This window comes from Rhinoderma darwinii, chromosome 1 (genome assembly GCF_050947455.1).
Source record: "Rhinoderma darwinii isolate aRhiDar2 chromosome 1, aRhiDar2.hap1, whole genome shotgun sequence".
NCBI lineage: Eukaryota > Metazoa > Chordata > Amphibia > Anura > Rhinodermatidae > Rhinoderma > Rhinoderma darwinii.
In genome coordinates this window covers 520,882,765-520,903,898 of record NC_134687.1, presented here as the reverse complement: position 1 = coordinate 520,903,898, position 21,134 = coordinate 520,882,765, and the positions used below count along the sequence as shown (strand labels likewise).

The 21,134-nt window shown below is 43.1% G+C and overlaps 1 protein-coding gene across 1 annotated transcript in view; it reads right to left on the bottom strand.

Moving 5' to 3' along the window:
* Positions 1–3,237: 3,237 nt before the first annotated feature.
* Positions 3,238–21,134, bottom strand: part of TMEM232 (transmembrane protein 232) — a 279,633-nt gene continuing 261,736 nt past the window's right edge. The window contains exons 13-14 of the mRNA XM_075854831.1: positions 12,240–12,333; positions 3,238–3,552 (exon numbers count right to left, since the gene is read on the bottom strand). Coding sequence (XP_075710946.1) covers positions 3,352–3,552; positions 12,240–12,333 — 295 coding nt within the window. The 3' untranslated portion in view covers positions 3,238–3,351. The remainder of the gene's footprint in view (positions 3,553–12,239; positions 12,334–21,134) is intronic.

Here is a 21,134-nt window from a genome sequence, read left to right as displayed (position 1 = left end):
GTGGCCCACATCCCCACATATAGACCCCCTTGTATATAGTGCCCCCACATATAGATCCCCCTGTAGATAGTGCCCCACATATAGACCCCCTGTATACAGTGGCCCACATCCCCACATATATACACCCCTGTAGATAGTGGCCCACATCCCCACATATAGACCCCCCTGTAGATAGAGCCCCCCTGTAGATAATGCCACTCACAGTTTTATTACAAAATAACTAAAAACTTTACATACTCACATGCCCCACCAATCAGCGTCATTGCAAGGCGCTGAATGGCCACGCATGTCCCGGCCATTCAGAGCTAATGCATGTATTTGTACCTGCGTGCTATAACCGCAGGTAAATTACTGTAAGACAGCGTGGCTGTTTCTAGCACCGGGGCCCCCTCAGGTGCTAGCGACGCCTGTGGGCATGAGAGGGCCTGTGTCGCCCGGCCCATACATTTTAGAGGCTTGGCGGAGTGGGCCCCGTAGCAGCGCCACCGGGTATATGGGGGGGGGGCGTGTCGGCTGGCGGCACAGGCCCCTTTAAGCCGTGGGCCCTGTAGCAGCTGCTACGGCTGCTACCGCGGTAGTTACGCCACTGCCAGCCATTACCCCTTTATACAAACCCCATCATCCCTGTATCCATCCATCCATTTATTGGGGAAGGGTGCTTGCTCATCCTCTCCTCACACAGAGAATTCTGCTCCTCTTTGGAGGGCAGCATCAGAGGTATGCTCTAGCTGGCGTGCCTAGCGTGCGGCACATCTGCTAGATTGAAGAGCATTGTGTCGTGGCCGCGGCGGTCAGGGTGGGGGCAGCGGCGCCACTTCCCCCCCCCCCGCTAGCTACGCCACTGGTAACAATCCAGGTAGAATCCCTGTCCATATGCCCTATTGGGGAGGGTGTTCGCTTAGTTTGCTCCTACTCTGGCAGACTCGACCAAGCCATACAGATGTGTCCTCCCTTACCTTTTCTCTTATCCCAAAATATCCTGAGATGTGTGGCACAAAAAAAAACATGATTTCCCCATACTCTGTCATGAAATGTGAATACTATGTGTGTCTATGTGTGACCACCCAGTGGTCGTGATGTGGTTTGTGGCCTGTCAAGGGTTTTACTAGCATGTCGTAATATTGGATTTAAATAGTTTCATGAGAAATTTGAGTCCACAAATAAAAAGCAAAGGTAAGTGTGGACACATCTGTGTATTACACAGTAACCCGTTCATGTGACTGGCCGCCAATCTGAAAATGCCTCAGATTTTCAACGTGGATTTCATTCACTGCTATCCAATGAGTGAAATCCGCAGCTGCAGCCGCACCAAAATCCGCAATGAAATTTGCATGCAAAACATTCAGACTTCCTCGCAGACTTTGGTGCGGATTTGTTGATCGGTTCCCCAACATAATATTTATGCGATGTATGAACCTTGCCGTAAAGTGTGACTTTCTCAACATGAGAAAAACAGGTCAAACGTGCCAAAGATTATAGCTAGGATCAAACTGCAGCAGCTTCTGGAAGGAACATAAAAAAAAAGTGTAATAAACATTAAAGTCCTTTGTCTCTCATAAATCTTGTTATGTTTCGACTTGGATTTTCTTTAATTAAATAAGGATTTCTAACTGAGGAATGTGAACAAATTGTTTCATTTTTCCTTTGTCTGTGCTGTAAACCTGCTCCTTTTTAATACTTTGGAAAATGTCAGGTAGTATTATCTATAATGTAAAAGTAAATGCTCAATACTTACATAGAATCCCGCAATATCTGCTTCTTCCTACTCGTCTTTTTGCTTCAAGGCATGAACAGAAAAATAAAAATGTTTTTAGACTCCACCAGAAATGCAATATTATAATTGCAATATAATAAGTGCAACAGTCATCTGAAATATCTGAGACCCATCCTACATTCCCTACCTTACATCTTGTCCCGTATTGTGTACATTAGGTGGGCACATGAAGATGGGTTTTAAGGGAGGTAATATGATCGTCATGCAATATAAAGATTACTGTCCTCCTTCTCACGATCTGCGAGCCTTTATGGGGGAGTGGTGGAATCAGGTTAATATGATATAAAAGCACCCTTTAGGTCCATACCATATATTACATGGGTCACTGGGGGGAGGAGGAACTGAAGATTAACAGAGGTACCATGTTTGAGATTTATTGCCAATTGATTGGTGCCATCTGCATCCTGATGCATTTACTATCATTTACACCAGAAACTGGCGTAAATTATAGAGGAAATCTACGCCAGCTCCTGACTGGTGTAGCTTTCACTCAGTGGCGCATGGACAGCCGAAGAGTAAATTTCACTCAGTGACACAATAGGCCTACACCTCTAAATAAATTTGCCGCATCTTACTCCAGCGTATTTTTTATTAAGACTGGCGTATAAAATGCCAGAGTTAATAAATCCTCAGTCTCTGATACAAAGAACACTTTGAGAACTACTTAGTGTTGCAGGTATTACCTTTTTTAATCTACCTTTCGCCCTGAAAAAAGTGAATTTTTTTATTTTCATTGGGTCTCGTGGTGCCACGTTTTAGCCTCCCGTTGAACTGTACTGTTTTTTTTTCAAATTGACCACAAAAAATGGCACCTTCAAAACAGTATACACCAGGCTGACTATTTGGTTGCATTCTGTTGCCATTAACTTCTACTGTAATAAAAACAGGATCAAGCTGATTATATTTCAATTTCCCTTTAGCAGATGCCCTTCCCACTGTCACCTATAGGCATGTGCCTGCGGCGCCTACTATTAAATCCCGCCCTAATGACCCAACTTGATGGTTTCTTGCCCTGAAATTGCACCGCAAATCGGTTACTGATATAATATTTGCTTATTTGAGGCAATTTGTCATACTACAAACTATTCCTCTTCTACTTTCTGCACATAGAATAGATTTATAACTTTATAGGTATGTGCAGACCACAATCAAAATTTGTAATAATTTTCATACATTTCTTTTGCAGTACCAGCATACATAACTTGGTAAGAATAGTGTAAATAATTTTTGGGGAAGTTACAGTGCATTACTGTTTTTATTTTTTTAAACTTTATTTCTTTTTTATTGAAAGATTAGTAATAGATAGATAGATAGATAGATAGATAGATAGATAGATAGATAGATAGATAGATAGATAGATAGATAGATAGATAGATAGATAGATAGATAGATAGATAGATAGAGATAGATAGATAGATAGATAGATAGATAGATAGATAGATAGATAGATAGATATGAGATAGATAGATAGATAGATAGATAGATAGATAGATAGATAGATAGATAGATAGATAGATAGATAGATATGAGATACAGCTTGACATTCTTGAGATGAATGGGTCATCATTATTGCTTATTCATTGTAATACATTTCTGTTGTGTATTGTTGTTTCCACAGACCAAGGGAGCTCATAAGGTTTGCTTTTTTTCTTTAGTTTCTGTTCTCTTTTACTCATAATTTCTTTAAAACGTTCTTCTTTTTTTCTTTGTTCTTCTTGCTCTATTTTTTTCATCTCGTCCTCTTCTTCCTTAAGTCTAATTTGTAGCTCTTTTGCCCACTGTAGGTAAAATAATAATATAATTATTATTTATACAAGCTTTATATATTTGTAACTGTACTACATAATGCCATTAAAGCCTAATAATTTGCTAGAATATCTATATACTGTATCTACATGCACACAAATAAACACCATACACATACCATATCTACTACATGAGATGATTCTGGTATGACATGGTGGCCCAGCCAAGAGAGTTCCTGAGGTAAAATCAAACGTCACAATGGACCCCCAGCTTTACTCTTAGGTTGATATTGAACTTAATGTTACTCTTTGCTTGGATAATATAACATTCTGCAATGCAGAGTACGTGGCCATGCTTAGAAGTATTGCGGTTGTCACTGTATATTTTTTATGTGCCTCATACAGGAACTGAAGATATACTGTATCTCATTAATATGATTGTTTGACATTATAAGTTTTGCAGTTTCGTGTTACATTTAATAAAGGTTATGAGTAAATTAATAATTCAATAATTGGCTTCTGACACTTCATATTTAATATAGTGATAAATAGATAAATCTTTTGTTGTAGAGGCACTTAATTTGCAAAGTAAGTAAAAAAAAGAGCCAAACTTAATATATTCTCAGTAAATTGCATATAATTCTATACAATTAAGTATCTTGTTAGTAGAAGCAACAGCAGGAAAGCTGTAAAATATGCATAATTAGTCTTGCAAGATTTATAATGTTTCAAAGGATTCCATTTTACAATGAAGCAGGATGAACAAGGACCTCTGTCCTGTCTATTATTCTGCAATGGTACCTGCAAAATGAAGAATTGCACCAAATCCATGTCTCAGGAGTTGGTGAAAATACATCTCAATAGAAAAGATTCTGCTGAATCCCAAATACCAATTTGCATATTAAATGTAGGAGAATTAAAGGATTTTCTAAACCCATACAATCCTTTAAGTCTTGGAGACTACTGGCTGCATCCTCAGCATGCTGACCATAGTTTAGATAGGGGATTGGAAAGCATTGCAGTCAAATAATTCACCCAGTCATACAATACAGAGACATTGTCAATTCATCTAGGAACAAGCCAAATCAGTCACCTCCAAATCCCACTTTCAATCTTAGGGCTTTCTGAGTCAATAGAAGGGAGTCCTTGTTCAGGACCATAGTTATTTAGCCAGAACAGAGAATGGCCACAAAGAGCATACTTCTAGAGGGTATGTCATGTATGTGCATTACATGGCTGTCCTATAGATTTCAATAGGCACTATGTAATGTTCTTTTTTTCCTGTGGTGGCGCTGCAGGGGACTTAAGCGCAGCTAATCAATAGGGGTCCTAGCAGTAAAAAAAAAAAAACAACTGTAATCAGCTTATTTTTATGGGACCCTTTAAACAAAAAGAAATTGTGCAATGCTGACAACCCTGTTACCTTCTATATTTATTCTAGCATATAGACTGTATGGATACCCCAACTAAACGGTCTGCGTTACTTACTGAAGGTTGGCAATTTAAGTAATGCTCATATCTACTTCTACAACTCACTCCCCGGAGTTATGTCCGACTGCTACAAACTTTCCAGCCCTTTTATGATAATTGGTGGGTTTCAAAGGCTTTTCTCTCTATACAAAATATAGATAATGTTCAGCATTGTACTGTAATAATAGTGATAATAATGGAGGTGGAAATAGTCATAGAAATGACAAAGTGCAATGTGTGAGTCCTTTGGATTTATCTAGGATAGTTACAGTAGGTCACTATGAATATATAATTGTTCCAGTCTAATGAAGCAAAGATTGAAAAACATAATAATACCCATTACCTGGGTAATAACATTGAGTGCCATTCTCAGTTAATTTCCCCATGTAAATTCACCCATGCTTATTCCTTTCATGGTTGTGTATAATTTTCAATATTTAACCAGTTAAAGGAAATGCCAGTGCAAAAACATTCACAAAAGATGAAGCTTGGCCTGATGGAAACGTATGGCTGTGCATATAAAGGCACAACACTGATCATGTGAAGTTATAGGAACTACTCTTATTAAAAGATGTGGACAGCTCACCTACAGTATAACGCTCACTCTATGGACGGCATTGCATGTTAACTTTAGGTACGCAGATAGAGTGCAACTCATCTACACAAAAAAGCAACAACTGGGCTCTACCAGTCCCCTTGTCAATCGAGCGTGTCTGATAGCACTGACTGAACAGTATCAGACTGTGTAAGGACACATCCTATTGACAAAGGGAATTGTAATGCCCAGCTGTCACTTTATTCATATATTTCCAGTAGTAATAACAGAGGAATGGCATAATATAGTCTCAAGAAAGGGTGCTGCAGAATTTTTATTTCATAAGGAATACAGTCTTTACGAAAAAATAAAAAAAAGACAGGGGAGCTGATAGGCCATCTTTAATATGGCACATTTATTAACCCTCTGCAGTACGCCGCTTTGAGATACTAATGCTTCGCCCCAGAGGAAGCTGCCTCAACAGCAACAATACATGTGGGGCATCATGTTTGGACCTGGATATTTTATTTACCTGTCATATCATATTGATTTTTTGATCATGGTATTACAATCTCTTGCACAGTTATGTGCTTAACACTTTTTCATGCATTATATTTAGTTGTAATATGAATATTATATATTTGGGTGTATTATTTATTTTGTTTACATTTCTTAACCTCTTAGTGACCAGCCTATTTTAGGCCCTAATGAGAAAGCAATTTTTTTGTCGTTTTTCTATAGTTGCATTCAAAGAGCTATCATTTTTTTATTTTTCCGTCGACATAGCTGTATGAGGACTTGTTTTTTTGCGGGATTAGTTGTACTTTTTAATGACACCATTTTGGGGTACATATAATTTTTTTATTAACTTTTATTAACTTTTTGGGGGGATAGAAAAAGCCATGAAATTACACCATTGTTCTATAGGTTTTAAATTGACGCCGTTCACTGTGCGTCATATATAACACGTTACCTGTATTCTATGGGTCGGTACAATTATGATGATACTACATATGTAGAGGTTTTTTATGTTTTACGACTTTTGCACAATAAAAACACTTTTGAACTAAAATTATTTGTTTTTGCATCGTCACATTCCAAGAGCCGTCATTTTTTTATTTTTCCGTTATTGTAGTGATATGTGGGCTTGTTTTTTGCGGGACGAGACATAGTTTTCATTGGTACTGTTTTGGGGTACATGGGACTTATTCATTAACTTTTATTATGACTGTTTTGGGGGGCAATGGAAAAAAACAGCAATTTCGCCATTGTTTTTTGCATTTCTTTTTTACGGTGTTCACCAAGCGGCTTAAATTACAAATTAACTTTATTGTTTGAGTCATTACGGTCACGGCAATACCATATATGTGTACTTTTATTTCTTTTTAAACTTTTACTAAATAATTATTTATGGAAAAAAATTGTTTTATTTATTTTTTTACTGTCATTTTTATTAATAATCTTTATTTTACATTTATTACTTATTTTTTTCGTCCCACATCTTTAGATCGCTGCTATAAAGCTTTGGCGCGTCCTAATAGGCATATGCCCAGGGCAGACCTGGGGACTTTTATCAGGTCTCCGGCTGCCATGACACCCCATCGGAGGCCCGCGATTGCATTTACGGGCGCCGATGGGTGACTCACTCCCTCTGTAAACAAGTTAAATGCCTCGGTCGCTAATGACCGCAGAATTTAACGGGTTAAATGGCCGCGATTGAAGTAAACTTCGATCGCGTGCATTAGAACAGGAGCCCGGCTGTCATCAGACAGCCGAGCCCCGGTTCCAGCCTACACGGGACACCCCTGCATGGCTTAGACTGGGCCTCTGTGAAAGGGCGACAGCCTAGCCTAAGGCCCCTAAGTGACAGCCGTGAAAAGGCGTATTGGTGGTCACTACCGAGCCATTTTTTATTTTTTCATTTTTGTTTTCCACTCTCCGCGTTACTCTCCATTACTTTTTTATTTTTCCATCAATAAAGCGATGTGAGGCCTTATTATTTGCGAGAAGAGTTGTAGTTTCTAATGGCATCATTTAAAATACCATATAATGTAATGGGAAACTGAAAAAAAGTTATTGAGCCGCAGAATTATCAACTTCACTCTATTCTTCGGCTCAATAGGATTACTGTGATACCAAATTTATATAGTTTTTTTTATATTTTATTACTTTAAAAAAACAAAAAACTTTTTGTTAAAAAAAAATTGTTTTGTTTCACCACATTCTGAGAGCCATAACTTTTTTATTTTTCCATGGATTGAGCGGTGTGAGGGCTTATTTTTTTGCGGGACGACCTATAGATTTTATTAGTACCATTTTTTGGTACATAAAACTTTTTGATCACTTTTTATAAAAAAATGTTGCGAGCTAAGATGACCAAAAAACTGAGATTTGGTGCTTTACATTTTTTATTTTTTACGCCGTTCACCGTGCGCATTAAATAACGCTGTATTGTATTAGTTCGGATTTTTACGGATGCAGCAATACCATTTTTTACATTACTTTAGAGGAAGAATGGGAAAAGTTTTTTTTTTTAACTTTTAATAATTATTTTTTCCCCCCCACTAATAACTTTATTAAACTTTTTTTTTTCACGCCATTTATTAGTTCCCCTACGGGACTTCAACCAGCGATCGTCAGATAATACTAATGTATTGCAGTATATCGTGGTTTTCACAGGCTTCTGTTAAGCCGGCTTAACAGAGGCAGACAAAAGGCAGCACTGGGGGCCTTCATTAGGCCCCTGGGCTGTGATGACAACCATTGGCACCCCTGACCGCGGTGTGGGGGTGCTGATGAGCTGTCGGAGGAGGCCACTCCCTCCCTATAACGCCTCAAATGCTACGGTCGCGATTGACCGAGAGTTTAAACGGCCAAGAAGTCGTTAGTCTGGGCTGTCAGTTGGAAAACAAAGCTGAAACTCGCAAGGTATGGAGGGCGCTCAGCCCGTGAGCGCCCTCCATACTTCCCTATGACACTTATCACGTACATGTATGTGATAATGCGTCAAGGGGTTAATAGAGACCCTTGCCCATATCTATGGCCTTAGGCCTTATTCACACGACAAGGTCCGAGTATCGGCCAATAAAATCGTCCATTTTGCATCCGTTTTGCATCCGTTCCAATTCCGTTCCGGGCCGTGTTGCCGTTTTTAACGGCCGATTTTGACCCGTTTTGCATCCGTTTTTTTCCCTGTCCGTTTTAAAATCGGATGAATTTCATTTAAATTTGTTGCCACACACAGCCCTCTGTAGATAATGGCACAGCCCCCCTGGTAGATAATGCCACACATCCCCCTGTAGGTAATGCCACCCAGCCCCCTGTAGGTAATGCCACCCAGCCCCCTGCAGGTAATGCCACCCAGCCCCCTGTATGTAATGCCACCCAGCCTCCTGATGGTAATGCCACCCAGCCCCCTGTATGTAATGCCACCCAGCCCTCTGCAGGTAATGCCATCCAGCCCCCTGTATGTAATGCCACCCAGCCCTCTGCAGGTAATGCCACTCAGGCCTCTGCAGGTAATGCCACCCAGCCCCTGCAGGTAATACCACCCAGCTCCCTGTATGTAATGCCACCAAGTCCCCTGTAGGTAATGCCACACAGCCCCCTGTAGGTCGCACCCATCCCCCCCTTCCAGGAGAGGAATCCCCGGCTACAGGGTAGGGGATTCCGCTTCACAAGTTTGTGACGTCACTGTGTCCATATAATGCCACCCAGCCCCCTGAGGGTAATGCCACCCAGCCCCTGTATGTAATGCCACCCAGCCCCCTGTATGTAATGCCACCCAGCCCTCTGCAGGTAATGCCACCCAGTCCCCTGCAGGTAATGCCAACCAGCCCCCTGTATGTAATGCCACCCAGCCCTCTGCAGGTAATGCCACACAGCCCCTGGCAGGTAATGCCACCCAGCCCCCTGTATGTAATGCCACCCAGCACTCTGCAGGTAATGCCACACAGCCCTCTGCAGGTAATGCCACCCAGCCCCCTGCAGGTAATACCACCCAGATCCCTGTATGTAATGCCACCAAGTCCCCTGTAGGTAATGCCACACAGCCCCCTGTTGGTCGCACCCATCCCCCCCTTCCAGGAGAGGAATCCCCGGCCACAGGGTATGGGATTCCGCTTCAGAAGTTTGTGACATCACTGTGTCCATATATGGACAGTGTAGTCACTCACTTCTCCTGTAGTGGAATCCCCAATCTCCGGCCGGGGATTGGGGATTCCGACTCCTACAGGGAGCAAAAAAAGACCCTCCTCACATGCACTCTGCACTGTGAGGAGGAGGAGAGAGAGCGCGAGCGACGGAAGACACGGCCTTCACTCGGGACACTTTTCCGGTGATGGCCGTGTATTACCCGGCCCCATAGACTTCTATGGGAGCCAGGCGGCCGGGTAAACGGCCGAAGATAGGGCATGTCCCATTTTTTGACGGCCATCGGTCGTGTGAATAGCCCCATTAGGGGTCTATTGCTCCTACTGCAGCCGTGTGACGGCTGTTTTATGAACATCTAGAAGAAAAGGTGAGCGCTACCATGAGTCCTGTGTCATGCCAACAGTAAAGAATCCTGAGACCATTCATGTGTGGGGCTGCTTTTCATCCAAAGGAGTGGGCTCACTCACAATTTTGCCTACGAACACTTCCATGAATAAAGAATGGTATCTAAACATCCCTCAAGAGCAACTTCTCCCAACGACCTAGGAGCAATTTGGTGATGAACAATGCTTTTTCCAGCATGATGGAGCACCTTGTCACAAGAAAAAATGGATAACTAAGTGGCTCGCTGAGCAAAACATTGACATTTTGGGTCCCTGGCCAGGAAACTCCACAGATCTCAATCCCATTGAGAACCTGTGGTCAATCCTCAAAAAGCGGGTGGACAAACAAAAACACAGAAATCGTGATAAATTCCAAGCACTGATTAGGTAATAATGGATTGCCATCAGTCAGGATTTGGCCCAGAAGCGGATATCCAGCATGCCAGGGTGAATTCCAGAAGTCTTGAAAAAGAGGAGTCCGCATTGTAAATATTGAGTCAATGCATAAACTTGATGTACTTGTCAACAAAAGTTTAAAAACGTATGAAATTCTTATAATTGTACTTCAGTATACCATAGAAACATCTGACTAAAAGATCTAGAAAAACTGAAGCAGCAAACTTTGTGAAAACCAGAATTTGTGTCAGTCTCAAAACTTTTGGCTAGGACTGTACAGTTATTTGCTTAAACAGAAGTGTTCTAACACTTTCTGCAGTGTGACAGTATGGTGAACACCAGTGAATGCATGATCAAAATGAACAGCAGTTCTACAGGTAAGAAAGGGTAATTTAACATAGCAATATATAGGAAGAATGTGTTTGAGAAAAGCTGACCAAAAATTCTATAGGGATTTATAAAACAAAGCAATGTTCTTCATGACTAATATGGAGTCCTGTATTCGTAATTCAGACCTTCAGATTCTCAAATGACCCAAGTGATTAAAGATCTTTCAGACCTTTAAAGTGCAAATTCTGGTTACATAGAAATGGAGTCGTCATTTTTCAATCTAGCTGTTTAGAATACAAAAAAAAAGGTTTCTGAACATTGAGATATCAAGTTTCTGTCAGATGAAATCAGCACTTCTCAGTGTCACTTTGCTTCTCTTCAGTCTAAGGAAGAACATGAAACATTCTGCTACATTCTTGTTAAGAAGTATTTATTTTGCTCTAAATAAATAAATAAATACACTCTGTAAGTGCACTTATGTCTGAAGGATATCTTCCCAAGGGTCATTGAAAATAGTGCAAGTTACAGAAAATGCTTTGAAATTAGTCATAATTTATAATTGTATTATTACATGTAAATCCGGCCAAAGACGTAAAATATATTACGCCAAAATGGCAGTTTTTTTAAAATTGTTTCTGCCAATTTTTTTCTGTGAGTGGTTGTAAATATTTGTAATGCTATCAGCCAGCTGTGCAGTTTGATACCAAATCAGTTAAAGGGTACCTGTTGTTTCATTTGACTTTTCAGGATAAGCTACCATGTGTGTGTACATGAGGAGCAGCACTATTTCTGGCCATTATATGACTTTGATTTTGCCATTTTTAGCAGTTTTGATATATTTGTAGTTTGCATTTCTCTCTGAGCTGCTGGGTGGAGACTAGCAGCCATACACTACACACAGTAAGAAGAAGAGAATCCGCTTCATAACCTTCCCCCTTCTTCAGAAACAGCCCCAGCATCATGCAAGACATATATAGAGACATACTAACCTGTACTGATGTGAATAAAGTGCTTTGGTTGTCATAGAAAGTTTCTTTGCCTGACGTCCTGCTCACTCTCCCCCTCCCCTCTCCATAGACTTCCATAGACATGTGTAATCTGATACATGTGAGCTGCAGTCCGACTGGAGATGGAGTGAATGTCAGTTTAACAGAGGGAGAGGGAGCAGGAAAACAGCCAGATAAGAGCAGAAAAAGTCTTGCTACTCTAATAAGATATTGTACAAAGTTTCTAATAATCACCTGTACTATTCATTTATGCAAAGTTTGTTGAAATGACAGTGCCCATTCAAGGTGTCTATTTGACTAGAACTGAGCAGACATAGCCCATGGAGTGACGTTGTTTTTGGAAAATTAAAAGACCTTTTTTTCTATTCTCATACAATCTATTTAAGCATTGCTTGCCCCAACAAATGCATTTTGAAAGGTAACCACATTATAGCAAAATCACATTACCTGATCTTCCATAACTTTTTGCAAGTCCAAGCTGGTTCGTGTGAAAAAATTTAATGGAGGAGGAAGAGATGGCCCTTCATGCAGAAGTTCTTGCCTGTTGACAAATGTAATTTCACAATAATTAATCTGCTAGAGATGTATACCGGTAGCATATAGAAATAGAAAATTCTAAGGCCATATTGACTTTTGGGATTTAATAAGAATTTATGCACAGATTTTATCTGCACCAAATCCACTGACATTCCACATCTAATGTAAACGAATGGGTTTTTTGTAATCCTATTATGATGCTGCGGAAAACATCTGCACGAAATAATAAATGCGCTACAGACTTTAAAATCTACGGCTTTATTTTGCCTGTTTATTCTGCACAGAAAAGCTGTGAATTGACTCCATTCAATTAAAACGGGGTGATCTGCATGTCGATTGACTGGCATACCCACAAAGAAAATTCGAGATTCAGCTGTAAAGGATCTGCCAGGTACTACGTCTGTGTATACTCCCGGGATTAATCAGTCGACACCTGAGGCCAGACCTCTTAGACTGACACCGGCTCCCACCAACCAGGGTGGCAGGCTCAGGAGTGGGAGAGCCTATCGCGGCCTGGTCAGTCGGAGTTAGCTCCGCCCCCTGTCCATTTATACCTGCCGTGTTCTCTTCCTCAGTGCTTGCTATTCTTCTTGGATTCCTGGCCCCACTGCTGCCTTGCTCCAGCCTGCTTCTGCCGTGCTTCTGCCTTGCTTGAGTTCCGCTTATCCTGCTTCGCTTTGCCCCTGGCTTGCTTCCTGCTCCGTGCTCTCGTTGGTATACTCCACTTCATCCTGATCCTGACTACCCATTCACCGCTCTGTTTCCTCGCGGCGTTCCGTGGGCTACTGCCCCTTCCCTTGCGTGTTCCCTGTTTGTACTCCCTTGCACTTAGACAGCGTAGGGACCGCCGCCAAGTTGTACCCCGTCGCCTAGGGCGGGTCGTTGCAAGTAGGCAGGGACAGGGCGGTGGGTAGATTAGGGCTCACTTGTTCCCTTCACCTCCTTCCTGCCATTACATAATAACAAGCCCATACCTAGTCTAACATTTCTCCTACGCTGACGCTATCATGGACCCCCTTGAGACCCTGACCCAGCAGATGCAGGGCCTCTCCCTACAGGTCCAGGCCCTGGCTCAGAGGGTCAACCAGGGTGACGCTGCCTTAGTAGTACCCCTCACCTCACCTCTAGAACCCGACCTCAAGTTACCTGACCGGTTCTCAGGGGACCGTAAGACTTTTCTCTCCTTCCGGGAGAGTTGCAGACTTTATTTCCGCCTAAAACCTCACTCCTCAGGTTCCGAGAACCAGCGGGTGGGTATCGTTATATCCCGACTCCAGGAAGGGCCCCAAGAGTGGGCCTTCTCCTTGGCTCCTGACGCCCCTGAACTTTCGTCCGTTGATCGTTTTTTCTCTGCCCTCGGACTCATTTACGACGAGACTGACAGGACTGCCTTAGCCGAGAGTCAGCTGGTGACCTTACGTCAGGGTAGGAGACCTGTTGAGGAATACTGTTCTGATTTTAGGAAGTGGTGCGTAGCTTCTCGGTGGAACGACCCGGCCCTAAGGTGCCAGTTTAGGTTAGGATCTGCTGGTTAGCTACCCCTCTTCTGACTCCCTAGACCAGGTTATGGCCCTAGCAGTACGACTTGACCGACGTCTCAGGGAACGTCAGCTTGAACGTTTCAATGTGTTCCCCTCTGACTTCCCTGCGATTCCCCCCGAGGTCCCGTCTCCTCGCTCTTCCACGGAGGACTCGGAGGTACCTATGCAACTCGGGGCCTCCATGTCCCCTCGACAACGTAGAGAGTTTCGCAGGAAGAATGGTCTCTGCTTCTATTGTGGGGACGACAAGCATCTACTGAACACCTGTCCCAGGCGCAAGAATAAACAGCCGGAAAACTTCCGCGCCTAAGTGATCATCGGGGAGGTCACTTGGGCGCACAGGTATTTCCCGTTAATATGAAACGCAATAAAATTTTGCTTCCCTTTCAGGTCTCGTTTGCTGGCCGGTCTGCCACGGGCAGTGCCTTCGTGGATTCTGGCTCATCTGCTAATATCATGTCTGTGGAATTTGCTATGTCTCTAAAAATGCCTTTTATTGATTTGCCTTATCCTATCCCGGTAGTGGGTATCGACTCCACTCCTCTTGCTAATGGTTATTTTACTCAGCATACTCCTGTTTTTGAACTCCTTGTTGGCTCCATGCATTTGGAGCAGTGCTCTGTACTGGTGATGCAGGGATTATCGTCCGATCTGATATTAGGTCTTCCCTGGTTGCAGCTGCATAATCCCACGTTTGATTGGAATACTGGGGATCTCACCAAATGGGGTAGTGAATGCCTGATGTCATGTCTTTCGGTTAACTCTATTTCTCCCCGGGAGGAGGTAAACACGCCTCCTGAGTTTGTTCAGGACTTCGCTGATGTGTTTTCTAAGGAGGCCTCCGAGGTGTTGCCCCCTCATAGAGATTACGATTGCGCCATCGATTTGGTGCCTGGTGCCAAGCTTCCTAAGGGTAGGATATTTAATCTTTCATGTCCTGAACGTGAAGCTATGAGGGAGTATATCCAAGAATGCCTGGCCAAGGGTTTCATTCGCCCCTCGACTTCTCCTGTAGGTGCTGGCTTCTTCTTCGTGGGGAAGAAGGATGGTGGTCTTAGGCCGTGCATTGATTATCGGAACCTGAATAAGGTCACCGTAAGGAACCAGTATCCCCTTCCTTTGATTCCGGATCTTTTTAATCAGGTTCAGGGGGCCCAATGGTTTTCTAAGTTCGATCTACGGGGGGCATATAACCTTATCCGCATCAAAGAGGGGGATGAGTGGAAAACTGCGTTCAACACACCCGAAGGTCATTTCGGATACCTGGTCATGCCCTTTGGGTTGTGTAATGTCCCTGCCGTCTTCCAGAATTTTATTAATGAAATCCTGAGAGATTACCTGGGTAATTTTCTTGTAGTGTACCTTGATGACATACTGGTGTTTTCCAAGGACTGGTCCTCCCACGTGGAGCATGTCAGGAAGGTCCTCCGGGAAAATAATCTGTTTGCGAAGACCGAAAAATGTGTGTTTGGGGTACAGGAGATACCATTTTTAGGTCAAATCCTCACTCCTCATGAATTCCGCATGGACCCTGCCAAGGTTCAGGCTGTGGCGGAATGGGTCCAACCTGCCTCCCTGAAGGCGCTACAGTGTTTTTTGGGGTTCGCTAACTATTACAGGAGATTTATTGCCAACTTCTCGGTCGTCGCTAAGCCTCTTACGGACCTTACTCGCAAGGGTGCTGATGTCCTCCATTGGCCCCCTGAGGCCGTCCAGGCTTTTGAGACCCTCAAGAAGTGCTTTATCTCGGCCCCCGTGCTGGTTTAGTCCAACCAAAGGGAGCCATTTATTGTGGAGGTTGACGCATCCGAGGTGGGAGTGGGGGCCGTCTTGTCCCAGGGTACCAGCTCCCTCACCCATCTCCGCCCCTGTGCTTACTTCTCTAGGAAGTTTTTGCCCACGGAGAGTAACTATGATATTGGCAACCGCGAACTTTTAGCCATTAAATGGGCTTTTGAAGAGTGGCGTCACTTCCTGGAGGGGGCCAGACACCAGGTAACGGTCCTTACTGACCACAAGAATCTGGTTTTCCTAGAATCTGCCCGGAGGCTTAATCCTAGACAAGCTCGTTGGGCACTATTCTTTACCAGATTTAATTTCTTGGTTACCTATAGGGCTGGGTCCAAAAATGTTAAGGCTGATGCACTGTCACGTAGTTTCATGGCCAATCCTCCTTCCGAGAAGGATCCTGCTTGTATTTTACCCCCTGGTATAATCGTTTCTGCCACTGATTCTGATTTAGCTTCTGACATCGCGGCTGATCAAGGTTCAGCTCCCGGGAACCTCCCTGGGGACAAACTGTTTGTCCCCCTGCAATACCGGCTAAGGGTACTCAGGGAAAACCATGACTCCGCACTATCTGGTCATCCTGGCATCTTGGGTACCAAACACCTCATTACCAGAAACTATTGGTGGCCTGGGTTGCCTAAAGATGTTAGGGCTTACGTCGCCGCTTGTGAGGTTTGTGCTAGGTCCAAGACCCCTAGGTCCCGACCTGCGGGCTTACTACGATCCTTGCCCATTCCCCAGAGACCTTGGACCAGTATCTCCATGGATTTTATCACCGATTTGCCTCCATCTCAGGGCAAGTCGGTGGTGTGGGTGGTAGTAGACCGCTTCAGCAAGATGTGCCACTTTGTGCCCCTTAAGAAACTACCTAACGCCAAGACGTTAGCTTCTTTGTTTGTTAAACACATCCTGCGTCTCCATGGGGCCCCAGTCAATATCGTTTCTGACAGAGGGGTACAATTTTTTTCCTTATTTTGGAGAGCTTTTTGTAAAAAGTTGGAGATTGATCTGTCCTTCTCCTCCGCCTTCCATCCCGAAACTAATGGCCAAACGGAAAGGACTAACCAATCCCTGGAACAATATTTAAGGTGTTTCATCTCTGACTGTCAATTTGATTGGGTCTCATTCCTTCCCCTCGCCGAATTTTCCCTGAATAACCGGGTCAGTAACTCGTCAGGGGTCTCCCCGTTTTTCTGTAATTTCGGGTTTAACCCAAGGTTCTCCTCCGTTTCTCCTGGTTGTTCCAATAATCCCGAGGTAGAGGAAGTTCATCGGGAACTGTGCACAGTCTGGGCCCAGGTTCAGAAGAACCTAGAGGCGTCCCAGAGCGTACAAAAGATTCAGGCTGATAGTAGACGTTCTGCTAACCCCCGGTTTGTCGTCGGGGATCTGGTCTGGTTGTCGTCCAGGAACTTGCGCCTTAAGGTCCCGTCCAGGAAGTTTGCTCCCCGATTTATTGGATCTTATAAGATCATTGAAGTCCTCAACCCTGTATCCTTCCGTCTGGAGCTGCCCCCATCCTTTCGCATACATGACGTCTTCCATGCCTCCCTCCTTAAACGCTGCTCCCCGTCCTGGTCCCCCTCGAGGAAACCTCCTGTTCCCGTTCTCACCCCTGAGGGGGTGGAATTCGAGGTGGCCAAGATTATGGACAGTAGGATGATCCAGGGCTCCCTCCAGTACCTGGTCCATTGGAGAGGATACGGGCCGGAGGAGAGGACTTGGGTACCTGCTCGTGATGTTCTCGCTGGGGTATTGATCAGGAGGTTCCACCTTCTCTTCCCCACTAAACCGGGTCCTCTTAGTAAGGGTCCGGTGGCCCCTCATAAAAGGGGGAGTACTGTAAAGGATCTGCCAGGTACTACGTCTGTGTATACTCCCGGGATTAATCAGTCGACACCTGAGGCCAGACCTCTTAGACTGACACCGGCTCCCACCAACCAGGGTGGCAGGCTCAGGAGTGGGAGAGCCTATTGCGGCCTGGTCAGTCGGAGTTAGCTCTGCCCCCTGTCCATTTATACCTGCCGTGTTCTCTTCCTCAATACTTGTTATTCTTCTTGGATTCCTGGCCCCACTGCTGCCTTGCTCCAGCCTGCTTCTGCCGTGCTTCTGCCTTGCTTGAGTTCCGCTTATCCTGCTTCGCTTTGCCCCTGGCTTGCTTCCTGCTCCGTGCTCTCGTTGGTATACTCCACTTCATCCTGATCCTGACTACCCATTCACCGCTCCGTTTCCTCGCGGCGTTCCGTGGGCTACTGCCCCTTCCCTTGCGTGTTCCCTGTTTGTACTCCCTTGCACTTAGACAGCGTAGGGACCGCCGCCAAGTTGTACCCCGTCGCCTAGGGCGGGTCGTTGCAAGTAGGCAGGGACAGGGCGGTGGGTAGATTAGGGCTCACTTGTTCCCTTCACCTCCTTCCTGCCATTACATCAGCCTCGGCTTTCTGCTGCAGATTTTCTACAAAAATCCACAGCGGATTTGCCTTAAGCAAATCTGATACATGTGGACATACCCTTATATATTTAATTTACAGTTGAGCTCGCAAAATTGTTAGTGTTGCTTTTAAATATTTGTTTACACTACCATCATGGTTTATGTCGGGTATGACAGATCCATTTTCAAATGGGTCCCAACAAATCCTAAAGGATTTCAATTGACATTGAGGTCCACCAGGTCTCTGGTGTTGTGACAGTAGGAATAGACCTGCAGAGAACCATATTCTTGGTATAAAAAATACTGAAAACCCAACTGAAAGAAAAACCAAAACGACAAGGTGAACAAATTCTTGGACATTTTGGATATCTTGTTTTAAAGGACACCTAGATATTGTTTATAGTGCCCTCCTCCTCATTTCTGTATTTGAAACAAGAACAGTCATGTGATGCATATTCAAATAGGGCTCTGTCACTGTCCCATCAGGTTTCCATTGCTTTGTGATGGCAATAATAGCATAGACAGCTGCTCTATACTTGCCATAAAAAAAACAACAAAAAAAACAGAAACCCGATGGATCCCATTATAAGTCAATGGGATCTGTCAGGATTTGTTAGGATCAGATTTGAAGCGCATCTGTCAAAGCTGTCATGACTTTGTTAATAATGGGAGCAATGATACTAATATGAACAGAGCATGAGGCAAATTAAATAGGGATGCAAATGGGAATACATTTTTATTGTATATGTATATTTGTATGTCTTAGTTTATTCATTAATAAAAAAGTTAATTTAATTTACTTTTTTTTTAACCGTTATAGATAGCTGGATATATAGAATCTTGCAGAAAGTTCTGACAATTGTAACAAGAAAAACAAAAAACTAATTATACAATTTCATGACAGACTTTGATAAGATTTAGAAGACACTTATAAAACCCATGTACTGGTAGATCAATTTGCTGTCTGTCTGCAAGATCATGTTTAATTGTGGTATGGCTGTTTTTGTGTGCTGGTTGTCACCAAGATGCAAGTTGACTACACATCTAATAGTACTCGTCTTCAGTGTCTGGCATAATAAACAGATTCATGTCCTTTTCTTGCATACTTAATGCAGTAAATTCAAGATCAGCCCATAGTAGCTACATCCAAGGACAAAACAAAAATATAATTTCCCTGGAGAAAATCAGCACAAACCATAGATCTTACTGACAAAACATCTTAGTTATTTAGCTGAACGAGTTACTGTATCAAGAATAGAAGTACACAGTTCCACTCATAATAGGCATTTGATGATCCGACGCATATTTAATGTAAACACAGTAGCCAATTTATACATAGTAATAAGGAAAATATTAATAAGAAAAAGGAAGCACAGTAAAAGGTACAGGTGTAACTACAGCCATTGTAGCTGCTACAGGGCCCAGAGGCCGAGGAAGCCCCCTCAAAAGGAGAAACTTTGTTTGGTTTTTGTAGGGGAAAAACACGGTGATGATTTTATCTTGTTTAGCTCCACTATGTGGCTTCTCTTTCCTGCAGACGATGTGATGCTGGACCCGACTATCCATCCTTGGTTGCAGCTCTACTAAGGGTAGTTACACTGCCGCTTGCATTACTATAATTTAGGTTACTGTAAACAAGGTGCAGGGTCCGTTCCTGACTTTGCCATGGGGCCCTATGAATTCTTGTTATGCCATTGTGAAAGGTTCAGTTCATGGCTACCTTTAGTTGTGGCAGGTGGCATAGGAACTTAATTGTTTTAGAGAAATAGATATAGGCAATTAGCAACTGATCATTAGTAAGGGGGTTGTCCAGTTTCTAGTTATTAAGCTAATAGAAATCATAGATAATAATAAAAAAAACTTATGTACAGTGAGGGAGATTTATTAATACTGGTGTGCCAGTCTCTACCCCAGTCAGAGATGTAACGTATTACAATCTATGAGGAGGGAGAGATTCAGAGCCAACTTCAGAAAAGACATCCTTATAATCTTGAATATATGCAGGCAATGATGGTGCAATGCAAGCGATATTAGTAGTAGACAAAGACATGCAAGAATTACAACATTTATAACTCCACTTAACTAAATCTGCTTTCACCCAATCAATAACTGGATTATGTGTCTGCAACCATGGGATACCCAATACTATTTTGAAGGGCAAATTTTCTAAAATAAGGAAATTAATTTGTTCAGTATGCAAAGTACCCACTTTCAATGTAACAGACAGAGTAGAGAACTTGACTGACCCCTGAGCGAGAGGAGTCTCAATATCTCAGTATCAATATTGGAAACCTTTACTGGGGTACTCAACTGAACAAGAGGGATAGCCAATTTTTTTAGCAACCTGAAAATTTAAGAAATTTGCTGCAGAACCACAATCCACAAAAGCTTGTCCAGAAACACAAACATTATCAAAACACAAATCAACAGGCAGAAGGTTTTTTTTTAGAAAATGTGGGAAAAACCTGACTGCCAGAGGGCATTCCCGGGGACCATCTAGGCTCTGCAGTTTTCCGGAGCCGGACGTTCTGGGCATTTGGAACAGTTCTTAAGTGTATTCCCACAATAAAAACACAGCCCCTTGCTTTTTTGAAAAAGTCTCTGTTCCTGAGGAACAGGGCCTAAGGTAACAGGTGTTTTCCTAACAGTAAAACTTCAAAATACTTGTAAATATGATGTGCTATTTATAATATTACTGTCTTCTTAATCATCAGAGGGGTCTTTAGGCCCCCTTTAGCACCAGGGCCCGGGTGTGATTGCTACTTATACCCCTATAGTTACACCCTAAACCCTGTATGACTCTGAAGCTAAGCTCACTTTTTTCCCTAACACATTTAACAGCAAGAGAACAATGATGAAGGGATGTGTAAGTGGGGGCTGAGTCTAGGAATATATGAGAGGCATTGTGACCGGCACTGTATCAGGGAATTTGCGACCCTCACTATTATGGGGATATCTGTGGCTGTTATTCCCCTTCTATTTATAAAAGATTTAACAATATTAGAAGGCACTTCAGAGTTGTTTTTCCTTTATAGTAAGGGATACATT